General features: G+C 40.0%; 1 protein-coding gene and 1 long non-coding RNA gene across 3 annotated transcripts in view; one reads left to right on the top strand and one right to left on the bottom strand.

The window, feature by feature from the left end:
- Positions 1-18,834, top strand: part of KCNB2 (potassium voltage-gated channel subfamily B member 2) — a 388,657-nt gene extending 369,823 nt beyond the window's left edge. The window contains exon 3 of the mRNA XM_025922800.2: positions 16,427-18,834. Within this exon, the coding sequence (XP_025778585.1) occupies positions 16,427-18,583 (2,157 nt within the window). The 3' untranslated portion in view covers positions 18,584-18,834. The remainder of the gene's footprint in view (positions 1-16,426) is intronic.
- LOC147572052 (uncharacterized) overlaps positions 247-25,647 on the bottom strand; it is a 79,354-nt gene continuing 53,953 nt past the window's right edge. For both annotated transcript variants that reach the window (XR_015246959.1, XR_015246958.1), the window contains one exon: positions 247-829. This is a non-coding gene — a long non-coding RNA (uncharacterized LOC147572052). The remainder of the gene's footprint in view (positions 830-25,647) is intronic.

Below are 25,647 nucleotides of genomic sequence, written 5' to 3'. Positions count from 1 at the left end.
CCTGAAGAGTGGATGCCTCATAGTTGTATGAGTGACAGAACTGGGATTTGAATCCAAAACGTGACCTATAAACTAAGGTTGTAGTTTAAAATGATGGAATCAACTATTTTAATATTAACTATGTAAGTCATATGTAACTCTTAGGGGATAAATCTTTACCTAATCAAAAATTGGACCTTTTATTTTGAGACAAATCATATAACTGAAAAACCCACATGATATTTAGAAACCAATAGAAATCAATGGTCTGTGTCAATAATACCAACTTTTATTCAATTTTGAATTATTTAATTCAGAGGTTAATAAAAAATGTCCCCAAATGGCAATAATCACCAGGCATGATTTACTATATGACAGTTCCTTACAACAAAGGTGTATAACCTTATGAACTTTGCAACAACGGTTTACAAATGGATTTACTAGTTATTAATGAAAATTTATCACTCCAGCTTTATCGTAGAAAATATTATGAAGTAAACCACCTGGATCCATTTAAAACCCAAGTAGCAAAAGAAACACAAAAAGTGGTCAATAAAAGGCCAGAAATCTAACTGTCAGAATTAAAAAAGGGCTAATATGAATATAATACAGAAGCTATATATAGATAAGTCATCGAAGTCCTAAGTCACAAAGTAATATTGAAAGAGTCTGGGATGCCTGGGTGGCTCAGTTGATTGAGTGTCCGACTTCGGCTCAGGTCATGATCTCACAGTTCGTGAGTTCGAGCCCCGTGTCGGGCTCTCTGCTGACAGCTCAGGGCCTGGAGCCTGCTTCTGATTCTGTGTCTCCCTCTCTCTCTGCTCCTCCCCTGCTCACACGCTGTCTCTCTCTGAAAAATAATAAAGATTAAAAAAAAAATTATAAAAAAAAAAGAAAGACTAAGGGTTTGTCCTTTTTGGGAGGTGGAGAAAGTAGCCTTCCTTCTCTCCCATTGATAAAAATTATCTAAAGCTCAGCTTGGGAAACATTAGGATCATGTCAGCTTCATATAGGTCATCAAAATAAAGTAGTAAGTATAATTTAGTAACTATTATTATTGTTACCATTATATAGGGGTAGGAATTATGGGTCAACAAAACACTCTATAAAACATTACTCACCCTTCCTGATATGCTCTGTTGTATTTTCAGCTATTTCACTTTTTTTAAAAAGTGCTGGTAATAAAGGGCACGTGGGCAACTCAGTCAGTCGGTTAAGCATCCAACTCTTGGTTTCAGCTCAGGTCATGATCTCACAGTTTGTGAGTTTGAGCCCCACGTCGGGCTCCGTGCTGACAGCACAGAGCCTGCTTGGGATTCTCTCTCCCTGTCTCTCTGCCCCCCCCCCGCCCACCTCGCTTGCTCACTCTCTCTCTCTCTCTCTCTCTCAAAAGTAAATAAACTTAAAAAAAAGTTTTTAAACCTTAAAAAAAAATTGCTGGTTATGAGTCAAAGAACTGATTTATGATCCACAAAGGGGTTGCTACTCAGTTTGAAAAATGCTATTCAGAGGAGCTGTACATGTGTGCCTGGCTTACTCAGTAGGTAGAGCCTGTAGCTCTTGATCTCAGGGTTGTGAGTTTGAGCCCCATTTGGGAATAGAGCTTCCTTTAGATAGGTAGATACATGATAGATAGATAGATAGATAGATAGATAGATAGATAGATAGATAGATAGATAGATAGATACAGATGATAGATATAGATGATAGATAGCTAGATGATAGATAGAGCTTACTTTAAATAGATAAAGTAAGTAAGTAATTTTTAAAAGGAGCTGTACACACGTAGCTATTTTGGTAGGACCTGCTTACCAGGGACTTAAATAGCAGAGAGACAGGGATACACAGTACACTTACTGGTGCTTTTTATGTAAAACTGGTTTATCTAGACAGCAGCATGAGAATTCCCCAATACTTTCATAAAGGAACCCTACAGAAAGTGTTTTAAAATTGGGTTTTTTAATTTCCTAACATCAGAGAAATTTCTTGTTGCCTACTTTACCACTTTAATGTTATTTTGTAGTATTTCCTTATGTATCTTTCTCCTGCATGTTGCTGGTATAAGTGACTTCCACAGCTTCTGGACCCACATGTTCTAACTTATAATGGGCTGCTATTTAGAATGCAGGTGTTAATTACCTACTTAACAAATCCTAGCTATTTACTTCCAACAGTAAATACAACTTAGTTTCTCCCAATTAAACTGTTTTTTCTGCCGACTAAGGTTCCAAACCTCTTTGATTTTCCTCTCCTTTGCAAATAACATCAAATCCACTTTTGAAGGGAATATATGGAATGGCTTTAAGTGTTCTCAGCTCTGGGTGGCTCAGTCAGTTGAGCGTCCAACTTCGGCTCAGGTCATGATCTGATGGTTTGTGAGTTTGAGCCCCACGTGAGGCGCTATGCTGACAGCTCAGAGCCTGGAGCCTGCTTTAGATTCCATGTCTGCCTCTCTCTCTGCCCCTCCCCTGCTCTTGCTCTCTCTCTCTCTCAAAAACAAATATATATTTTTAAAAAGTTCTTTTTCAGTAATAAAAAAAAAAGCATTCTCAGCTCTAACACTAAAGATTGGACCCTCTCACTGAAGAACACAACCTGACTATTCTAGTTTCCTAGCGTTTGGGTGACAAAATACCACAAACCGGATGGCTCAAAACAACAGAAATGTATTCTGTCACAGCTCTGGAGGCTGGAAGTCTACAATCAAGGTGTGTGGGCAGAGCTGTGCTGCCTCCAGAGGCTCTACAGAGGAATCCTTCCTTACCTTGTCCTAGCTTCTGGTGGTTGCTATCAATTCTTGGGATTCCTTGGAGCCATACCACTCCAGCTTCTGCCTCCACTGTCACATAGCCATCTTCCCTTTGTGTGTCTTTCTGTATCTCTCATGGCCTCCTTATAGGGACAACAGTCATCGGATGTAGGGCCCATTCTAATTGAGTATGACTCCACCTTACCTAATTGCATCTGTGAATAAGGTCACATTCTGAGGTTCTGGGTGTGCGTGAATTTAGGAGAGGAGAGCACGATTCTTTTTTCTTTTTTTTTTTAAGTTTATTTATTTATTTGGAGAGAGACAGAAACAGTGCAAGTGGGGAGGGGCAGAGAAAGAGAATCCTGAGCAGGCCCCCCTGCACTGCCAGCGCAGAGCCCAATGCGGGGCTCAAACCCACAAAGCTGCGAGATCATGACCTGAGCCGAAACCAAGAGTCAGATGCTCAACCGACTGAGCCACTCAGGCACCCCAGGAGAGCACTATTCAACCCAGTATGCTAACTTTCCAAAAGGACCATTTATCTCTACCAAACTTACTGAAATTAGGCAGCAACATCCAAAGAAATGAGCTCAATAGCAACTTTATGGGGAAGAGTGTGCCAACTTCAAACAGGAAGTTGTAAGAATAAAATTGTTCTACCTCTAACACTATATACTAGCTAATAATTCTGTCCCAAACTCTGTAGTCCATAGGAAAAAAATGTATTTGGTTAGCGTAAAAATATTAGCATTTCAATGGAATTGTATGACCTCCGGAACATTCTCACACGCACTATATAATGTCATCATCACCACAACCCAATAATGTAGATGAAATTGTCATGAGAAACCCCCAGGCTACACAAGGAGAAACAGTGGCTCCCGTCTTGACTCAGGTCATGCGGTTAATTTACTAATGCAGACCCAGAGAGAAGGTCAAGTTCTCTGACTCCTAACCCAGCATTCTTACTACGGTCAAGCTGAATTTTATTATGTGAAAGTGTTTAAAGCAATGGCTGTCGATTGCAGGCTACACAGGAGGTCAGGGAGGAATTGGAAGCCACATCAGCATCACCTGTAAGACTTTTTTCTAGTAACTACACCTGCCCATCCCAGAACCCCTGAACAGTGTTGAAAAGCCTACAGGGCCTCACAGCCCACCCTGGTTTCCAGAACTGAGATCCACTTTAAAAATCTGTAGAAGAACCTCTGAAACTGATTTTTTTAATGGCATGGTTTTGTGCCTTAGGTCAGAGCTGCTCAAATTTAAATGTGCACATGAACCCCTCATGAAAACAGATTCGGATTCAGTGGGCCTGTGATGGGATCTAAGATTCTGCACTTCCAGTAAGCTCCCAGGTCATCCTGCTGGCTCAAGGACCACCTTCCGACAAGGCCTTTTAGCCTCCCGACAGAGAATACAGGAGCGACTCTGTACAGATAACAGAATGTATCTAAGGGATTGTAGAAAATGACCACACCAGACAGATACAAAAAGCAGGATCCCTCTGCCCAGTAAACACCTCCTTAGTTTCTAATAAGTACAGACGTGCTTGAGCCCATTCCCATCATTCCCTGATCAGTGCTGTCAAAACAAGCCAAACAGGATTCAAATAAATCTTTGGGATATGCTCTGCTTCCTGGCCTGAAAAACACCCGTCATTGTGCAAGAGAAGCTGCTGCTCCTTTCGGACCCCGGACCGCACAGCAGCCTGCCCCCAGGATCAGCTGTAAAGTGAATCACGCAGGTTTGCTGCAGGCACAGCCTGATTGGCTCTCATCCAACAGTTCCTTTGGCAGAGTGTGGCCCTCACACGTCTTCTGGCTTCTGGCATCCTGTAATGTGGTCTCAATGATGTTGACCCCAAAGTATTTTTCAGAAGAGCTTTACTGCAGAGATTCATTAAAGGGAAAAATAATGATTGCGTTATGGCTTTTTCTTTTCTTTGAAACTGCTAGGACACAGTCTTTAGATACGGGGATAATGGTGGAAATAAACCCTTGCATTTCTCTGTCCATGATGATGGATGAACTGATGAGGCCAACGAGGTGGCCAAGGAACAAAGCCAGGTTTCAATGGTGCTTTAATTCGGGAAATTTAGACTTCCTTGGAGAAACTAGAAGTTGGAGTGGTTGAGAAACAATTCAACAAATGAGCGCGCTTTCAGGGAACAGCTGATATAAATGGGTTCCCCCACTAGTCTTTGCCCTGTGTGATGTCAGAATGTACACGTAAGGTAAAATTTTATAAAAGAAAATAGCTCTGGCAAATAACAGTGTGTGTCTCATAATGTTTTCAAGTACCAATAAACTGTTGTTTAACTCTAAGAGATTTTTCTAGTTCTGTTCCAAACGCTGAAGTGCTTGTTAGAATTTTTTGATTTGAAGAAATACTGTTTTCAAAGAAAGAGCTGATTTAAGTCAAGGATCACTCTGGGTTTTCTACCAGCATGAGATACTCATGGAGATAGGTCAGAGCTGCTGTCTTCCTGGTAAACTTAGTGGTAAACACGGTGCCGGGGGTGGGGTTCCTAGACTAGTCATCTTTGCAGCAAGTGAGGTCGAGATTCCACCCTATAAACGTAGCAACATACTTCCTTCTTGAACCCCTTTCCTCCTGCCACTGCAGTAGAAACTTCTCTTGTTTTCAGTTGCTCTCCTCCTCCAGTCAGCCCTACACACTGTAATTAGTGATCTTTCTACAGTGCAAATCTGAGCACGCCGGTCCTCGCTTAGCTTTTTTTGTTTTGTTTTGTTTTGTTTTGCTTTTGTTTTTACTCCTTCCCGCAGTGCCCTCAAGCTTTAGCAAGCACCAGAATCACCTGGAGGACTTGTTAAAACATAGATTTCTGGGCCTCTCCCCAGAGTTTCTGACTCAGTACTATGGAGTGGGGCCTGAGAATTTGCAATCCCAACAAGTTACCACATGATGCCCATGCTGCTGGTCTGGGGGCCACACTTGGAGGAAAACTGGCCTTTGGAGGAGGCCCACCAAACTCTTCATCAGTGCAGTCAGTGCCTTTCAGAATTTGTCCATTGTCTGACTTCTGCGAAGCACGCAGCCCCACTCATCTGTATGTCTCCACCTGCATCCAGTCATACCATACTACTCAGTTCCTGAAATCAGCGTTGTGGGAAAGTTGTGAAAGTAGCACACTGCACAAATGATGGAGGCATCACTCACATGGTCTCTTTATTGATACCCTGTGGCATTGCGCTGACTAGTGCACAGCCTACACCCTTACATGTAGCAGCCCTGGAATCACCATGGACTCCTTCATGCAATACCTCCTTGTAGATATCCCTACCCATACAAAGTTACTTGGAATTTTCTGAGCAAACCATATGTCTCGGGCTTCAAAGCCTTTGCCCACCTAATGCCCCATAATGCCCTTTATTCCCTTTTCTGCATTGGCAACTTCAATTCATCCTTGAAGTCCTCCCTCTCAAAGAGCAGATTTATAAGTTAGAATTGTCCTTAGAGCAAAGGAAACATTCTTCCAACAGGAAAAGGAAGAATGTTCTAGAATTTGGATACAACTGTAAATACTCTAGTGTCCAGAACATGCTAAGTATTCAAAATCTGTTTTTTCTCCTTCAGGATTACATGAATTATTTTTTTCAAAGAACTAGAAAGTTGATAAGGAAAAATGGAGGGAGGCTTATTTCCATTTATTTTGTTCTAGTCTGGACATCTCTAAGATGTGTTTTTATATGACATAACAATAATAAATATTTTTTTAAGTTTATTCATTTTTGAGAGAGAGACAGAGGGAGCATGAGCGGGGGAGGGACAGAGAGAGACAGAGACACAGAATCCAAAGCAGGCTCCAGGTTCTGAGCTGTCAGCACAGAGCCCAGTGTGGGACTCAGACCCACCAACCGCGAGATCATGACCTGAGCCGAAGTCAGTCACTTCACCGACTGAGCCACCCAGGTGCCCCAATAATAAATAATTTTTTTATTATTTTAACAAATTATTTTAACAAATAAATTTGTATTTTAACAAATTACATTTGTAAATAAACATTGCAAATCGAACGTACAGCATTCTTAAGTTTACACCTTTATAAAGTTTTTTACTTCTTTTCTGTGATGCTTGACTTTTGATTACACTGATGTGTGTGTGCACATATTTATATGTAAGTATGTACATATGAGTGTGCGCATGCATGTGTATGTATTTTTGAAGTTAAAGTATAATTGGCCTATAACATTCTGTTTGTTTCAGGTGTCAAACATAATGATTCGATATTTCTATACACTGTGAAATGATCACCACGGTGGGTCTAGGTAATATCCGTCACCATACTTAGTTATAAAAAAAATTCCTTGTGATGAGAATTTATAAGATTTATTCCCTTAGCAACTCTCACATATGCCACATAGTGTCACTAACTATAGTCACCATGCTACACACCACATTCCTATGACTTATTTTCTAACTGGAGGTTTGTACGTTTTGACTCCCTTCACCCATTTCTTCACCTCTGGCAAACCACCAGTCTGTTCTCTGTACTTGTTTTTTTTTTCTTTTTTTTTTGGTTCTGCTTTTGTTTTAGATTCCACATATAAGTGAGGTCATATGATATTTGTCTTTCTTGTGAATGTTTTTTAATGGATAACCTCCATTATTAATTCTTCTCTGTGGCTTAACGCTTTATTGCATAAACCTGAATCTACCCTGGATCTGTACACGGAACTATCACTTCCTTTACTGGTTGAATGAACTGCAGATTCCAAATCATACTCAGCAAAAAATGTGACACAGAATAAATACAGCACTTTTCTTTAATAAAACATATCCTTCTGTGAAGGTGAAGCCCAAAGCTAATATATAGTCAAAAGCAGGCTTCTTGAAGAATAAGATTAAAAAAAGAAAAAAGTCTGCTCAACATGATGAGAAAAGAAAGGATTAATAAAAAGTATAACTTAAACCTATAAAAAGATTATGTTGCTGAACTTGTAAAGCTGGTCTGTTATCATAAAGTGATCTATGTATAATATGAATTTCTATTGTTGAAAAAATGCTATTGCTGGTTAAAGCTTTTAGGTTGACGTTGGGCCACATGGAAGCAATGGAACATGACTAAGAACCTGTTTTATTCTTCTGGGTGTTCTGTGGTAGGCACTGTAAGAAATTTTATGAAAAATAGGGAGTTGGTGCCTTCCAGAATTCTAAAATTTTGGCCTGAGAAACAAAAATATCTCCTATGAAATTGTCAAATGATTATTTAAGAAAGTACTGTCCCAAGTACTGTCCCAAGAGACTCCCCACGATTTAAATTTGTCACTCCTCCTTCTGGAGCACTGCTGTTAATGTGACTCCATCCCAGCACCTCCTAAGCTCTCAGTTCAAACTTCAGACTTCCGGGAGCAAGAAAATCTGATTAGGCAAGCCTAGAGCAATGGATTAACATACCAAAGAAGTAAGATTGCCAGAGCAAATACAGAATGCCTCGTAAATTTCATATAAACAAATTTTTGTAGGTTTTTTTTTTTTTTTTTTTTTTGAGAGAGAGAGAAAAAGCACGAGTTGGGGAGGGACAGAGAGAGAGAGAGAGTCCCAAGCAGGCTCTGTACTCATAGTGCTGAGCCTGATGCAAGGCTCTAACTTACGAACCAAGAGATCATGACCTGAGCCAAAGTCAGACGTTTAACCGACTGAGCCACCCAGCCGCCCCACAAATTTTTCTTAGTATAGGTATTCGCGTACGAAAGTTTGATTCAAATATAACAGCATCCTGTTTTCTGTTTCCTAAGTCTGGCAGTCCTCCTGGGAGGCACCTCTCTGAGTACAAGCAAGGCTGCCAAGGGAGACCATGTGAGTCCAAGTAACTGCAAGATGTGTCCTCTATACCTTCTGTGTATCTGGTAAACCCAGGAAATCAATGCCATAAGCATTCAGGAGAGGCCACTGTAATGTGGAGTGCCAAGGGAGGACTTCTGGAAGGACAGATGGAGGACAGTGGGATGAAGGGGATGATGTACCCAGGAAGCATATAATATATGGATAGATTCAATAGATGGTAGATAGATAGATAGATAGATAGATAGATAGATAGATAGATAGACAGATAGATAATGTGTGGAGAGAGAGACAGAAACTATATATGTAGATAGAGGTATATAGTGAGACACACAGAGTGGTAGCCAGGAGTTTTCCAGACTCTGTCTTGCAAACAGCAGGGACCAGCCATGGTGCAGTAGTCAGTGCCCCAGTGGTAAGATGAGTTTAAAATAAATGCTAATACATTATGTATACATAGACATAGAGATAGAGAATGGATAGATAGATAGATAGATAGATAGATAGATAGATAGATAGATATTAGAAATGTGAGAAAGAGATTATGAGAGAGATTATGTATGCAGCTGACCCTTGAACAACATAGGGGTTAGGGGCACCGAACCCCTGTACAGGTAAAAATCCATATATTACTTTTGGCTCCCCAATTCTTAACTAAGAGCCTATTGTTGACCTGGAGCCTTACCAGTAACATAAACAGTCAATTAACATGTACATATCTTGTATGTTATATTTATTATATATTGTATTCTTACAATATATAAGCTAGAGAAAAGAAAAATGTTATTAAGAAAATCATAAGGAAGAGAAAATACACTTATTGTCCTGCACTGTATGAAAAAAAAAAATCTGCATGTAAGTAGACTGATGCAGTTCAAACTGTCAAATGTGCTATCCAAGAGTCAACTGTATGTGTATATATATATATATATATATATATATATATATATATATATATATATGAGAGATTAAGGAAGTAACTAACACAACTGTGAGGACCAGCAACTTTGAAATCCATACGGCAAGACAGCAGTCTAGAAATTCAGGTAAGAGTTGATGTTGTAGTCTTGAGTCTGAAATCCACAGAGCAGGCCAGGCAGACTTAGGCAGGATTTCTGTGTTGCAGTCTTAAGATCAAATTGCTGCTTCTTTGGGAAACCTGTCTTCACCCTTAAGACCTTTAACTGATTGGATGAGGCCTATCCACACTGTGGAGGGTAACCTGCTTTATTCAAAGTCTGCTCATTTAAATGTTAATCACATCTAAAAACATGTGATCTTAAAAACTAAAAATCTAAAAACCTTCACCACAACTTCTAGACTGGTGTTTGACCAAACAACCAGATACCACAGACTAGACAAGTTGACCCATAAAATTAACCATCAAGGTCCTCAAAACAATACTGTGTAGCTAAGTGAAACAAGTATTTATTTTCCACATTTTCTATATGGGAATACAGAGTCCCAGAAAAGCTAATCATAGTGCCCATGGTCACAAAACTAGTAAAGTATATCAGAACAGGTTTCAAACTCTAACCTTTCAACACTAAGCCCTATATTGTCACCACCCCCTCTCCACTTCCCAGGAACTTATGAGGCTCCCTGAATCTTCATTTCTTCCTCTATACAATGAGAAATGGAATATTTCCAAATTCTCCTCTAACTTGAGTGTTCTATGATTTGTTTTTACAGCCTAGTATCAAGTTAAATGAAATCTGTTCCAAGGATAAACTCCACTCATTCTCTTCTTGTGTCCCTCCCCCCAAATCCATCATTCATTCACAGACTAAATGGAAGAATCTAAGCATTTGTGTTGTGCTTTCTTGGGGAAGGAGGGGAGGCGAAGCAGTCTACAAAACCGGAGAGCGATGCTCGCTGCCCTTGAGGGGTTAGGAGGGGCAGGAAGTTTGTGCTCAGCCCAGCTTGGCCAGTCTCCATTTTCACTCTCTGGCTCCTGAAGACTTGCAAGAAGGAATGACCTAAAAAGAAGTTACCCAGTGGTTGGAGTGTGTGTAAGATGAAAGGTATCTCCATCTTTCTGTTGCTCCTTTCTCTGCAGAGTTACTGTGAATAAAATTCAAGTTTCCTTCACCAGCCTTCTACCCAATCACTTGCTTCCTAAAACCTAACCATTTAAAATACAGAAACATATCATCATGAGTAGTGAAACAAAGCTTATTCCCAGAGATACCAAGAAACTATTAAAACAGTGTCTTCAGTCAGAAGATAACCAAAAACTCTTCTCTCAAAGAATTGGTTTTGTACGTGAGAATAAAAAAATTCAAAGAAGAATTCGATAGTATGTGGAACTAGAATGTTTCTCACACCCTTCCCCAAATGAAAGGCATTATACAGGCTGACTGCTGACCTCAGTTTGAGCACGGATGACTAAGTCTTTTCAAACCCTCATTGAACAGCACACGAATGGAGGTGGTGGAGGACTGAATTCCTGGGTTCCTGTTACCCATAGGGCCAAAATAACGGACAGGCAACTGAACTTTTCAGTGATGCGCCTGCTTTGCATGTGTCATGCTTACATCAGTTAGCACATAAGGGCTTCATGCTAGCATGTGCAGATCAGCAGAGGGTACTTAAGCACAGATTCCCTTTTGTCCTGGGAGAGCCAAGGGAACATTCTGGAGAAGAAAGAGCTAGTAGTCAACTGAGGACCACCAGTGTAGAGGATAGCACCAGGTATTCTAGGAATATGAAAAGCTAGAACTGCAAATTTAGATGATTCTTCCAAAGGATTTACTTTCTGGTTTGCTTTTCTTAAAACCAAAGGATTTACTTTCAGGTTTGCTATGGTTGATAGTGTCTTTAGAAGTAGGATATCTGCGCACTCTCTCTCTCTCTCTCTCTCTCTCAATGAATAAACATTAAAAAAATTTTTAATAAAATAAAAAAGGGGCACATGGGTAGCTCAGTCAGTTATGCGTCCGACTTCAACTCAGGTCATGATCTCACTGCTCATGAGTTCGAGCCCCGTGTTAGGCTCTGTGCTGACAGCTCAGAGCCTGGAGCCTGCTTCAGATTCTGTGTCCCCCTCTCTCTGTCCCTCCCCTGCTCATGTGCTCTCTCTCTCTCTCTCTCTCTCTCTCAATGAATAAACGAACATCAAAAATTTTTTTTTAAAAAGTAGATCAGTGGGTGAAATCATGATATTCTAACCAACTTCTAGTCTCTTCCCTTGACAAATGGTTTAAACTTTGGTTTATGTGTTCATGCCTTGTCCTTTTTCTGAAAGTAGAAAATTATTTATGCTCCTAATAATGTTTGTCACAGGATTTTTCCTTCCTGTCAATTTAAATAAGCTGGTTCAGAAAATCTTTTTTTTTTTAAAGAGTTCTTCTTTTTTTTTTTAATGTTTGTTTATTTTTGAGAGAGAGTGTGAGCTCAGGGGAGGGATAGGGAGAGCCGGAGGCACAGAATCCAAAGCAGGCTGCAGGCTCTGAGCTGTCAGCACAGAGCCCGATGTGGGGCTCGAACACACAAGCCATGAGATCATGACCTGATCCGAAGTCAGACACTTAACTGACTGAGCCACCCAGGTGCCCCTCTCCTAAAAATTCTTATCATCACATTCCCCATATTGTTTTCTATTTCTGATGTTTTGTTTTTAAATGTGTTCTATCCCGCTAGGAAGAGAAAGCCCGTATGCTATGTAGTTCAGAGCTTGAAACTCAGTTTCACCTTCCAGTTTATATTCATGAAGGAAGGAAGAAGAGGGTAGGGAAGAGGGGAGAGAGAGAATGTACCCACACTGACCTTCAGTGCAAAGCACAGACGTTTCCATGTGCTTTTGTGGACTATTGGACATCAGTGAATTTAAAGCAGATATGAAATTGTATCTAAATGGGGGATAAACAGTCCAAGTGTATTTCATTTCCTCTTGATGCTCGCCAAAGACTGTGTCCAGACACATGTCCAGCATTCCTTGCACTTATCCGACTTTACATTTTATAGGTTGCTTCATGTGCATTATCTAGTTTGATCCTTACCGACCCTGGGAGGCAGACAAGACAAATGTGGTTCACCTCATTTTACGGATAAGGGACCTGAAGCTCAGAGAGGCAGCCGGCTTGTCCAAGTGGCCCACAGAGGTAGAGGCATGTGTTTTAATTCCCTGTCTTGTGTTCTTTCCACCACAAAACACCCAGTAACACCATTATATCCCTTCAAAGGATATCACATCAACAAGTTGGTGCAATTGAGGCAAGTCTCCCAACTGCCTTACTTCCTCTCACCGATATCAATGCAACCAATTTTTGGTACCTATTAATGCAAGCATCAGGGGCCCTAATCTTAACTCCGTGTGATCCTCTGAATTTCTGTGTTTATGTGAAGCATTAACGTCATTTTCCAGGTGATTCAAAATGAAAGAAAAGTTTTTTCCAGAAAGACTGTCTATTCCCAGTAACCAAATGCTTAGAACAGAACAGGGCAATAGTTTTCAAAGTCTTCTCATCTGACTTTTTATATTTTGGCCATTCAACCAAATGATAGGATCAGTTGCGATTTGTCCTTGGTATAGATGGCACACATGACTGGAATTAGCAAAAGGTGGTGGTTTAGAAAGAGAATCATCACACGTAAGAGGTGGAGGGGACTGTGGAGGGGCGCCTGGGTGGCTCAGTCGGTTGAGCGTCCGGCTTTGGCTCAGCTCATGATCTCGCAGTTTGTGGGTTTGAGCCCCGCATCAGGCTCAGTGCTGACAGCTTGGAGCCTGGAGCCTGCTTCAGGTTCTGTGTCTCCCTCTCTCTCTGCTCCTCTCCTGATCGTGCTCTCTCTCTCTCTCTCTCTCTCTCTCTCTCTCTGTGTGTCAAAAATAAATAAACATTAAAAAAAATTTTTTAAAAAGAAAAAAAGAAAGGGACCATGGAGATGACCTAGTCCATATCTCCAAGGGAGTCGGCCAATATTGCACAGATAATTGTTTGGAATTTCTGCATTTCCCCTTCATTTGCCATGTGCAGACCTAAGTCTGCTTGCTAGAGCTGAGATACACAGCCAGCTCTAGAGTCCAGTTGTTGGAGGCGACAGGAGTTCAACATCTAACTTGTGCGTGGTTAGGCTGAAAGAAGTAATGCCTAAGTGCCATAAGGGTTTGCTATACTAAAAAATATCCATGTTTAGAAGTGTATCCTGTAGCTTAGACCAAAATGTCACATTTATTATATTTATTTTGTTTAAACACTACAATAAAACAATAAGCTCGCATTTGGCTTATTGCACCACACATCATCTTTGGTATATATTGAATAATTTATCTAAAGCGCTGTCTTTCTGGGAGAACTCCAAGCTTCACAAGATATTTAAAATAACCATTTCTCTAAACTGAGAGCAAATGGATTTTGACAGATTAAATTTGAACATGAGACAGAAAATAATGCGCTTCAGTACCTATGGTTTAATATGAATATGGGGTTGCTAAGAGCTTGAGTGTTTGGTATTTTTAGTCATTCTTTTCCTTCAAGAATGTACTCCAAATCACGTTGGGCATGTGCTGAATTTACAGGTATAAAGGGCAGCCGTGTTTTTTAAGTTGCCATCATCTGGCCTATAGACTGTATTAGGACTCTACAGTGTTTCATTAGTTCCCCAAGTTAGCTACTGAAGTCAAATGAATTACAGTCAAAATGTGATTGTGGAGCCAAGGAAAACTGAAGGTCCACCCTGGACCATCCAATTTTGCCCTTTGTCCAAAAGGTTGGAAGATAATGGAATGGCTTCATTTGTAATTCTACTCTTCTCCTTGATCTTTGAAGTGACAGTCATTAGTAAGATGCATCCAAAATGGGCAGGTGAACAGATAAGATATAGAAAACCTAGAATATGGATTAATGTAAGAATGATGGCAGCAACCCCAGTACTTAAAATGCCCACTTAATATAATATACTTACTAAACAACAGTGTGACCGCCTAGAAAATACAGAGGGACTGGTTACTTATGGTAAGAGCATAATAATGGATGGGACCTGGCCAGTGCTCCCTAAGGAATCTTGTAGTGACAGAATTTTGTTAGTGCCGCCCCGCCATTGGCCTCTGCGGGTGGAAATTTGAGGTGAGCATTCCCAACTTGCCCTTAATAAAAACCCTCTGAACCCATTATCCATGGGTTTATCTAAACCTTCTAGGAGGATGTCTAACTTTAGCCTCCACAATCTCTTAGAATAGGATGAATAGAACCTTTTTCTACTGCGATTCATTGATCCACATTTTTAAAGGAAATTCTGAAGGATACTCAAGTCAAAAGTACTTACTTTAGTTTTGTTTAAGAAAAAGATTTAAAACACTAAGAGTAAAATACTGTTCTTTAAGTTAAGGAAACATACATCTTTATTCAATATCTGTAACACACTCTTACATATGTTATACTGTGGTTTTACTTGAGAGAGATTTGAGGAGAAAGATGGAAGCTGGAAGAACAGGAACAAAAAAACAATGAAAGGTATAAAGGAGGCATAAAAGGAGAATGGGTAAGGAGAGTAACCCAGAAGTGGAGAAACTGACAAGGATAAAGAGAAGAAAATGGAGGGAGAAAGATGAACAAGAGAAGACTCTTGTTTAGAAGTCCTGATGTCAGAGACAAACTAATTTTTTCATGATCTCAGGTTTGCTGCGCTGTAGGGTCTCAAGCTGCTTAATCATCATCCTTTGAAATATTTACTTGATGCTGAATCTTTAAATTAAATGGTCACTGTCAGGATATTTTTCTTGGAGCTGCACATAGTAACTGAGACCAATGACAGCTCCCAAGACCACTGACAAAAGTCAGATGAAACCAAGCAAGCCAAACCTAATCTAGGTAAGAGAGGCTTCCTATATCACCAAGAATTGTGTGTCCCAGATACACCATCTTTACAAACCAAAAAAGTGCTTCCTCCTGTTGCTCGCAAACTTTCGTCTTCATTCTCGTCCTTATAAATCTAGAACACCAGCTTACAGTAAAGAAGTCCCTACTTGGGCTGCCTCTATTGTGCATGGTTCCACAATTTCCCACATACCTGTTCTTGGCCTTTGTCTCCCCAGAAAGATGCTACCAAGTTCCCCTATTCATTTCAGCCTCTAATCATATGGGTACCTTTCATTTGTTTAGCAATATTTGTGTGTCATGCAATTTTCATAACCACCATGTAACAGCTATGACTGCTGTCTTCATTCTACTGCTGTCTTTCATTCTAAAATTTATGATTTTCATTCTATGACTGCTGTCTTTCATTCTAAAATTTATGAGATTTTCCTTTACTAAATTAAGCTAGCTCTAATCTTCCTTTCCCACACAATGCTGGCCAGAAGTCCACACCTCCCAGGATGAAGGCTGTACTGACTTGGTTCTGCCATCAGTGCTTACCGCATAAATGGTATCTGTTGTACAAGAAGCATTGTTGTACTGAGTGCCATAGTATCTCTCCATGTGTAGGTCTGCATTCGTGGTTTTAGTTGTAGACCAAAGCTTCTAGAAACCACAAATTCTGTCTAGCCTATTGTGCCTCTCAGGCAATTTCACTTAAACACAAACCGGGTGGTTGAGAGAGAAAAATAACCGACAACTAAGAGAGGAGGGATTGCTCCCCAAAGCGATTCCAAAGGGTGGTTACTGACACAGGTGTGCCTCGGAGCAATGGCAGGGGTGAGGGAATGGACTTTTTTCAAATTTCTTAGGCCCTAGAATTTAAATGTTTACTGTGCTGGGCTTCTAAGTGAGATGAACTCATAAAAAGTGAAAGTGTTTGCATTGGTTAGGGAATTTTAGGTTGTAAAATTCCCTTCTTGCAATATCTTTGAGCAATCCAGATCATTTAAAGAACGGGGAACCCATATGTCTCCCAGCTGCCTAAGCAAGTAAGAGGATTTGCTAACTTGGACTTCCTTCTCTTTTCCAGATCTTGGCCATCGTGTCTATCCTGTTCATCGTACTCTCCACCATTGCTCTGTCTCTCAACACTCTTCCAGAGCTGCAGGAAATGGATGAATTTGGACAACCCAACGACAACCCCCAATTAGCACACGTGGAGGCTGTGTGTATTGCTTGGTTTACCATGGAGTACCTTTTACGCTTCCTGTCCTCACCAAATAAGTGGAAGTTCTTTAAAGGCCCACTAAATGTCATTGATTTGCTGGCCATCTTGCCATATTATGTCACCATCTTCCTCACGGAGTCCAACAAGAGTGTGCTGCAGTTCCAGAACGTGAGGCGCGTGGTTCAGATCTTCCGGATCATGCGCATTCTCAGAATCCTGAAACTCGCCAGACATTCCACAGGCCTGCAGTCTCTGGGGTTCACCCTCAGACGGAGTTACAACGAATTGGGCTTGTTGATATTATTTTTGGCCATGGGGATAATGATATTTTCCAGTCTGGTGTTTTTTGCTGAGAAAGATGAAGATGCTACCAAGTTCACCAGTATCCCGGCATCGTTTTGGTGGGCCACCATCACCATGACCACCGTAGGCTATGGTGACATTTACCCGAAGACATTATTGGGGAAGATCGTGGGAGGCCTCTGCTGTATTGCCGGGGTCCTGGTTATTGCCCTTCCCATCCCAATCATCGTGAACAATTTTTCTGAATTTTACAAGGAGCAAAAACGCCAGGAGAAGGCGATTAAAAGGAGAGAGGCTCTTGAGCGGGCCAAGAGGAATGGCAGCATCGTTTCTATGAACTTAAAAGATGCCTTTGCCCGAAGCATGGAACTGATAGACGTGGCCGTAGAGAAGGCAGGAGAGTCGGCCAACACGAAGGACTCAGCTGATGATAATCACCTCTCTCCAAGCCGGTGGAAGTGGGCCAGGAAAGCTCTGTCGGAAACAAGCTCCAACAAATCTTTTGAGAATAAGTACCAGGAGGTTAGCCAGAAAGACTCCCACGAGCAGCTGAACAACACTTCTTCCTCCAGCCCCCAGCATCTGAGTGCCCAGAAACTGGAGATGCTGTACAACGAAATCACCAAGACCCAGCCTCACTCTCACCCGAACCCAGACTGCCAAGAACAGCCTGAGAGGCCGTCTGGGTACGAAGAAGAGATAGAAATGGAAGAAGTGGTCTGCCCGCAGGAGCAGCTGGCTGTGGCACAGACCGAGGTCATTGTGGACATGAAGAGCACCTCCAGCATAGACAGCTTCACTAGCTGTGCCACCGACTTCACAGAGACGGAGAGGTCACCCCTGCCGCCACTGTCCGCCTCTCACTTGCAGATGAAGTTCCCGCCCGACCTCACAGGGACAGAAGAGCACCAAAGAGCCAGGGGGCCCCCATTTCTCACACTAACCAGAGAGAAAGGGCCTGTGGCCAGGGATGCCACCCTGGAATATGCTCCAGTCGACATAACTGTGAGCCTGGATGCCAGCGCTTCCCAAAGCGGGCTCCACGGCCCTTTGCAGTCTGACAGTACCTCCGAGAGCCCTAAGAGTTCGCTGAAAGGCAGCAACCCGCTAAAAGCCAGATCCCTCAAAGTGAACTTTAAGGAAAACAGAGGCAGTGCCCCACAGACCCCGCCCAGCACTGCCAGGCCACTGCCGGTCACCGTGGCTGACTTTTCCCTCACCACCCCGCAGCTCATCAGCACCATCCTCTTAGAAGAGACCCCCTCCCAGGGAGACAGACCCTTGCTGGGCACCGAGGTTTCGGCACATTGTCAGGGACCTTCCAAAGGACTGACCCCTCGGTTTCCCAAGCAGAAACTCTTTCCTTTCTCGTCGAGAGAGAGGAGGAGCTTCACGGAAATAGACACTGGCGAAGATGATGACTTCTTAGAGCTCCAGGGGCCAAGACGGGACATGCAGGCCGACCCCAGCCCAAACTGCTGTGCAGATAAACCTAGTGATGGAAGAGACCCTTTAAGAGAAGAGGCCTGTGTGGGCTCTTCCTCCCCCCAGGACACAAGTCACAACTGTAGGCAAGACATTTACCATGCTGTAGCTGAAGTAAAAAAGGACAATAGTCAAGAAGGGTGCAAGATGGAAAACCACTTGTTTGCCCCAGAAATTCATTCCAACCCAGGAGACACAGGTTATTGTCCCACACGTGAAACCAGCATGTGACTAGTTACAAAAGCAATAAAAAAAAAAAAAAAAACTTGTTTCTTAAAAATGAGGTAATAATGCCCGTGAACTAAAAAAATGGGAAGCCCCCCCCAAAAAAGTGCATAAAATGTTATTTTTGCATGGCATGAACAGTTTAGTTTAAGTACTGTTTAAATAAAGAGTCAAGACTGCATTTTGTAACAAACACAAAATGACTGAGGAACGGTGAACAAATAAAGAGAGCTCTATTAGGAACCAGTATTCTGCAATGTCTGACATTTTTGATCCTTTCATTTCAAATTGTAGACAGATTTTCAACTTTTTGCTTTTCTGTTACAATGAATTTTAGAATTTGCACATGAAAGGATGAAATGTCACTGCATGTATTCATAATTATGAGGATCAAGGTGCTTTGAGCTTGCAAAATGCCTAACTTTGTAAATAATGGGACCTGGGATGCAAAATTGTCAAGAACATACGGAAACAAATTTCTGAGACACAGGTACTTCCTTCACAGCTACTGCCCCGAGGGGCTGTACAGACTTCTTGTTGCGAAATTGCAACCTCTTCTTAAACCATCTCACATATCTTGCTTTGGGTCATAAAGCTCTTATAAATACATTTGTTTAAAGGAATACAGTATTTTTATTGTGACATAATTCATAGGGTGCATTTTTCTTTTGTGCTTCTGCTTACTCGTGGCATTTGTGGTTCTATTTATAAATCATGAAAATAGGCAAGATTTAATGACCAGATATCAACAAATTTGAAATTTAAGCTTGAAATTTTTCCAATTATATATCCTGCCACAGCCTAAAAACCTGAAAATATTTCAAAGGCTATACAACTAAACTTTTTTTTTTTTAAATGTCACTCCACATTTGGAAATCACTTTTTCTTTTTTTTTTTTTCAGTTGTATGTTGGCCATCTAAAGAAGATTGTATTTTCCACTTGTATCCAACATCAACTGTTCTGTCTAAAGAACTAAAGACAGAATGCAGATATGCCAAAATGGGAATTCCAAACGTGATTTTTGATGAACTAAAAGCAAAGCTATTTAAGTGAGACTGCCACCCCTCTCATAGATAGCTGGGTTCAGAAATGAGTTACCATAAAAAGAGCCCTGGCCTGGCAACAGGTCATCCAGTATTTCCCAGTGGGGAGAGGGACGGCTGCCCCCTGGGGAGGGCTCCAGGTGCCATAGCACCTGCCAGTAAGTGCAGCAACTGGAAACACCCTCACGTTTCCAACGTCCCCAAGCATCATCAGGATCACCGTTATTGAAAGCCACTTCCAGCATTTTCCACTGAAAACACTGAAATCCAGAGGACTTAAAACACTTGCTGGTGGTTACCCTGCTGGTGAAGTCTGTACTAAGAACCCAGGTCATTTGAATGCATTTTGCTTCGCAGGAAATTAAGGCTCTGATTCCAGATCTGCAACTACCAGATGTGTGATGCTGGACAAGCCTTGTAAACCTCTAAGTCTCAGTTTTACACCAGTGAAACCCAGACAAAACTATTTCTAAGCTCCCTTAAGACTCCAAATTAATATGATTTTTGGTTTCTCAGGAACGTCCAAGTTTTGCCTCAGCATAATGCATTCTGTATGTATGTGTGTGCATTGTATGTGTACGTGTGTATGTATGTGTGTGTGTGGTTCATGGAAAGAGTTGGGAAAATTCTGGACCAAATTTAAAGCACAACTTTTATTTAAAGAAAAAATGCTAAATTTTATTCTGTTTTTCAAATTATGATAAAACACTGGAAAAGACAACCCACATGTTTAGATCATCAGGCTTTAAGGAGTAACATTTATTAGCGGAATCTGGTCATTATATCTCAGATAAGAAAACAAGTTAGATGCTTAGTTGAGATCCAAGCATCCCTACTGCTAAAAAACAATTTTAAATATTTCTTTTTCACTGTGCTTAGAATTTCTTAAGGTTTTCATGTTTGTCTCAAAACACAACCTGTCGGGTTTGTGGTCATTAACTATTGATATTTACATTATTCATACTTATGTCAGTGTCTAAAGCAAAATGTTGATCTGTTTTTGTAAATCTAGAGTGTTTGAATTTTCTACCTAGAGTTTTTTAAGTCAGTTACGTCTGCTGTTAGAAGAGCAAATAAGTTATGAAAAGCATTTTCTTTACATAGACTCATGAATTATTTTTTAATGTCTGTTATTGAACTAAATTTTTTTTAATTTATCTGTATGCACAGGTGGATTTGTCTTACTGCCCTGATGGTTCACAAATGCCCACTTTCATGTGTCCATTAGGCTTTCTACTGAGAATCTTGCTCCAGAATGCTTAATGTTAGAAATCTTGCCTAGATAAGGAATCCTAAACATTGCACCCTGGAAACATTTTCCCTAAAAAGTTTTTTCCCTTTAATATTTTTTTTAGTTTCAAAGAGTTTTCAAGAACATCTTATAGAAAGCTTGGCCTTCACTTCTTCTTAGCCCTTCTGAGCCTAAAAGTCTTCAGCTAGGAAAGAAAAAAATGCTCCTCTAAAAAAACAAAAACAAAACAAAAACCTGACTTTGTTGTTTCATAGGGAGGCAATTTGGGAACTAAGGGATCCCAGAATGCACTTCTGCAGCACTTGCTAAACCTTTTCAAAGAACTGCACCTGACGCAGAGAATGAACGTGTGTATGCCTGAGATGGTCTGCAAATATACCAAGCACAGAATTCTTTCAAAGTCTTATTTTTACATTAAAAAATTCATGTAAATGCTGCATTTTACTCCATATATTTCAATATAAAAGAAATGATGTTTTATATTGCTTATCAACTAGTAAAACTGATACTCTTATAACTTCATATACCTCTTTTGTACCCCCCTGGAAAATATATCCCTAGTTTAAGAAGCACTGCATGGATGACAAGGACATAGATTGGTTCCTTGAGGCCCCTGGGAAGTTTCTGCTGCTAGGAAAGTGTCCTCATTGGTAGCTAGCTCAGTGACCAAGGACAAACTTCAGTGAGTAGAGACTATTTGAATGAATGAAAAAAGAACACAATCTCAAGAATGGTTAACTTGATTCTTCTAGCTATCTTAACAACCAGTGAAAATTGCCACAAGATCATCTTAGCTCAAAAACTGAGATCAATCATAAAAGTATAGAAATGGGAACAAGGATAAATGTCTCGGGTTGGATCGCAAATACAAGAGTGACATAATTGAGTGAGTCCCTGGAGTTGACCTAAATGGTCTCTAAATATTTCCACTAGAAATTTTCTCCACTCTGGCAAAACCAACTGCTTTGAAGCCAGCATTCAGATCAAACATTATCCTGATATGACTAGATCTGGTTACAAGGAGAATTTATGCCAAATGTCTGTTCCCATTAATTTCTTGTCAAAACAGTCTCACTCTCATGTAGACACAAGCTGGGGAAAGCCAACAATTCAACTATTTTCACTTGGAATTTGAATATCAAAAAAAAAAAAAAGCCTTATATATGTAGAGTACCTTCTAGTTAATTTCTTGTTGAACTTAATCCTCACGACAGCCTTCTGAAATAGCTATCATTTATCAATAAAGGACCAGAGAAGTTATGCATTTTGCTCACGTTGACACAGGTCACTGGTGAATAGTAGAACGTGGCCTCATCCATGTCGTCTGGCATCAAGTTCAGCATTCCAACATACGATAGTATATTTCATTACGGTTTTTCCTATTAATATCTGAAATTATGTAAAAAGAAACAAAAATAAAAACAAAAAAAACCTAGAAGTGCATTTATAGTCCTGCAGTTTGCTTAAAGCAGCAGTGGGTCATGCCAAATGGTAATGACTAGAGATAAATGATATTGACTGTCTTTAGCACATACGTTTGACAAATTTAGAATTCTCATTTTAAGAGCCACACGCCTGGGTTAAAGAAAAGAATCCATAGCTCATGATGTAACATGACATACTTATTAGGCAGAGGGCTCAAGGAAGCCACTTGATTTTCTGAAACAAAAACAAGTAGAATTTTAGAACTGCTTCTAGCCTAAGTTCAAATATTTTGTCTACTTGAATTTGTTATTTCATTGTTTGTTCATTCGGCAGATACTAGGTGAGCACCCCGATATTACTAAATACTAGGTATTACACCCGTGAATACTAGGTGAGCACCCCTGTATTCCATAGAAGGTACTGTGCTTGGTGGTAGAGTACAACCCTTAACTTCACAGAGCTAACTGCCTGGCCTCATTTACAACCAGGCCGAGGATCATTTGGGTCACTGAAAAATATCTCTTACTGAACATGGAAAAAAAATCACTCAATTATCAAACCAGGGAAGCATATGACCAGAACAAGTGAAATACTTTTCCAACAAACTGTTTTCCTAAGAAACAGACAAGATGGTATGAATGTAAATCTGATACATAATTATCTTTGAATCACAATTTAAATTACACGTGAGACAAATTGTTAACCTGATTGAGTGAGGTTGCTATCCGTATTATCTGATAAATAGAAAAATAATTTTTAATCAGATATATTGCTTGTCAAAATAGCTAATAATGGTCTAATACTAATAACTAGAGCAAGATTTAATACCAGTGACAAGTCTATAACACATTTTATATTTTAATAGTTTGATGATGGTTATGCGGTTAAAAACAAACCATTTTAAAGGTTTTTCTTAATTCCCATGAACTATAGGCAACATTTTAGCAATGTATCACTATTCTCTGTTCAGCCCTCTAAGTTTCTAAATGCAGGATATTTAAAATTCAATTACATAGCTTGACTCAAAGGATTTATTTACGAGGCCCATGTAAATTTGAAAATACATTGGGTATCTTTCCATTGTAATTGTCCTCACCCAAACAGAACTAAGAAAAGAAAAAAAAAGAAAAAGAAGATTCTACAATATCCAAGTAAAAACTGGACACATTCAAAGTCCCTGCCCTGATAGGAAAGAGGAAAGGCCCCAACTCTAAAACCATGGTTCTATATTACTGAAGTTAGTTCTTACTATAATAGAATGCCACCCTGCATTATAATGCTATTGGTTTCAATAATTGTTTCTTTTACTTGCCTTTTTTAAAAACAGCCTGAGTTAATTGCATAAGTCCTATTTACCATTACCATTAATGCATAATCTCTTCATTATTAAGTCTCAAAAGGTTTTAATCTATAAATACACATATAAAGGGAAGTGGGGGAGATTCTCTTAGTAATAAGACAGCCCAAGGTCAGCAAAGGATACAAGTACCAAAAAAAGGAAGAAAGGTAAAGAAATGTGTGAGTAAATTAAAGAGGTTTTTTAAGCATAGAAATTTATATTAGGTACATGTATGTACTTTCATAAAATTTAGACTTACTATTGACATGAAATTCACAATTGAGACCATAATTCCAGTTTTAATCTCTGTCCTGAAGAATTTGTTTCTTATGATTTAACAGATACTTCCAGATTGCTGTGATAAAATATTTAATTCAACTAACATTTATGCTCTACCATGTGCCAGAAATTAATTTATGCACAGTTTATCCCTCAATTTTACAGTCTACTAGAGATTTCTATTTAAAAAGATTATATTCCCAAGCGAAATCCAATTCCACAGGGAGGGCTGGAAATAGTATGCTTGAGTTTATAGTCTGAAAATTCCTATAATCTATTTTTATGCTCCCTCAGAATCAAATGATTTCATTCCCCAATCTAGAATCTGAATGACCAGCACATACACTTTCTAAACATACATGCTTAAAATTAGAGCTAGCTGTCTGAAATCTAGTGACGGTGTATTTCAATGTAGATATTGCCCTCTTCCACCAAAGGAAACACTATTCTAGCAAAAATGATGTTGAAAATCATTTTTATACTCACATAACTGTTTCATTTAACTTTTTAAAAATCTTAGCCTATATGCTGTGCCAGAAGCCATCACAACCTGCTGATCTGATGAAAACGTAATGCCGATCTGAGCAAGTAGTTTATCTCCCATCCACTATGGGCAGTGCTGGCAAACGATATGCCTAAATCGTTCTTCTTTTAGTTATTTTTGTTTCATCTTAACCTAAAAATATTTTGAGGTGGCATACCAACCAATAAAAATCTACTTTCAAAATTGAGATTCAGGGAAACAGACACAGAATACTGAAAAGAGTCCAGAGGTAAACACACAAATTCAGAAAAGAGGTCATGGGCTGCCCTCTGCTTTTTATTCTTCATGTTGAGCACCTCCTAGTGGTCAATCTGAGAGAAAGTGGAATTCTCTATTTGCCTAGAAAAGAAATGGTAATGAGAATTTGAAAGAAAATTTTCTATCATTTTACAACTTCCATTACATATGCATATAGCCAAAATCAAAACTACATCCTAGACATTTTTGGAGACCTGTTTTTCAGTGGTCATTTCTCAGTTTTTCTTATTCCAAAATATCTAATAAAACTGTTGCTACTTTCTCCAAAGCGCTTTCAGAATATTTCTACCTGCCGCCTTCAAATCAAAATAGAATCACAAGTTTCGCTCAATATTTAGCAGAGCCCCAGTGTGGACTCTGGCTGCACAGTAAATGCTACTTTGACCTTTCCACTATGAGTGGGAAGCTAGAGAGAATGTGAAAGAGTGATTCTTTTTTTTTCTTTTTTCTTTAAGAATCATGAACCTGTGAAGACAAAGCCACTGGGTTGATTAACTCCAAAGCCCACAGTCTCCATTTTCCACTGTCTGAAGATTACGAATAGAACCCAAACTGCCCCTGAATTTACCCTGGTGAAAAAAATAGATGGTTTCTAAACTCCCAAGAGACATCTGTGGGTGCTGGCCAGAAATTCTGTTACAGCCAGATTTCTGCCATCTTTAAACCAAGAGGCTTCTAACATTCTTATTTATAGCATATGGGTTAGGCTGATTTTAACCTGCAAATACATCATAATGTTTAACTGAAGTCAGGAGGATTTTTAGAAAGAAAACACATATATAGCAAGTAATACGTACTGGGGCTCATTAGGTTAAGAGTCCAACTTATTGATTTTGGCTCTGGTCATGATCTCAGGGTAGTGAGATCGAGCTGACAGCGTGGAGCCTGCTTGGGATTCTCTCTCTCTCTCTCTCTCTCTCTCTCTCTCT

Source organism: Puma concolor, chromosome F2, assembly GCF_028749965.1.
Source record: "Puma concolor isolate L17-30 chromosome F2, mPumCon1.1.hap2, whole genome shotgun sequence".
Classification (NCBI taxonomy): Eukaryota; Metazoa; Chordata; class Mammalia; order Carnivora; family Felidae; genus Puma; species Puma concolor.
The sequence above is the reverse complement of the archived record's forward strand: the minus strand, read 5'-3'. Positions and strand labels throughout refer to the sequence as shown.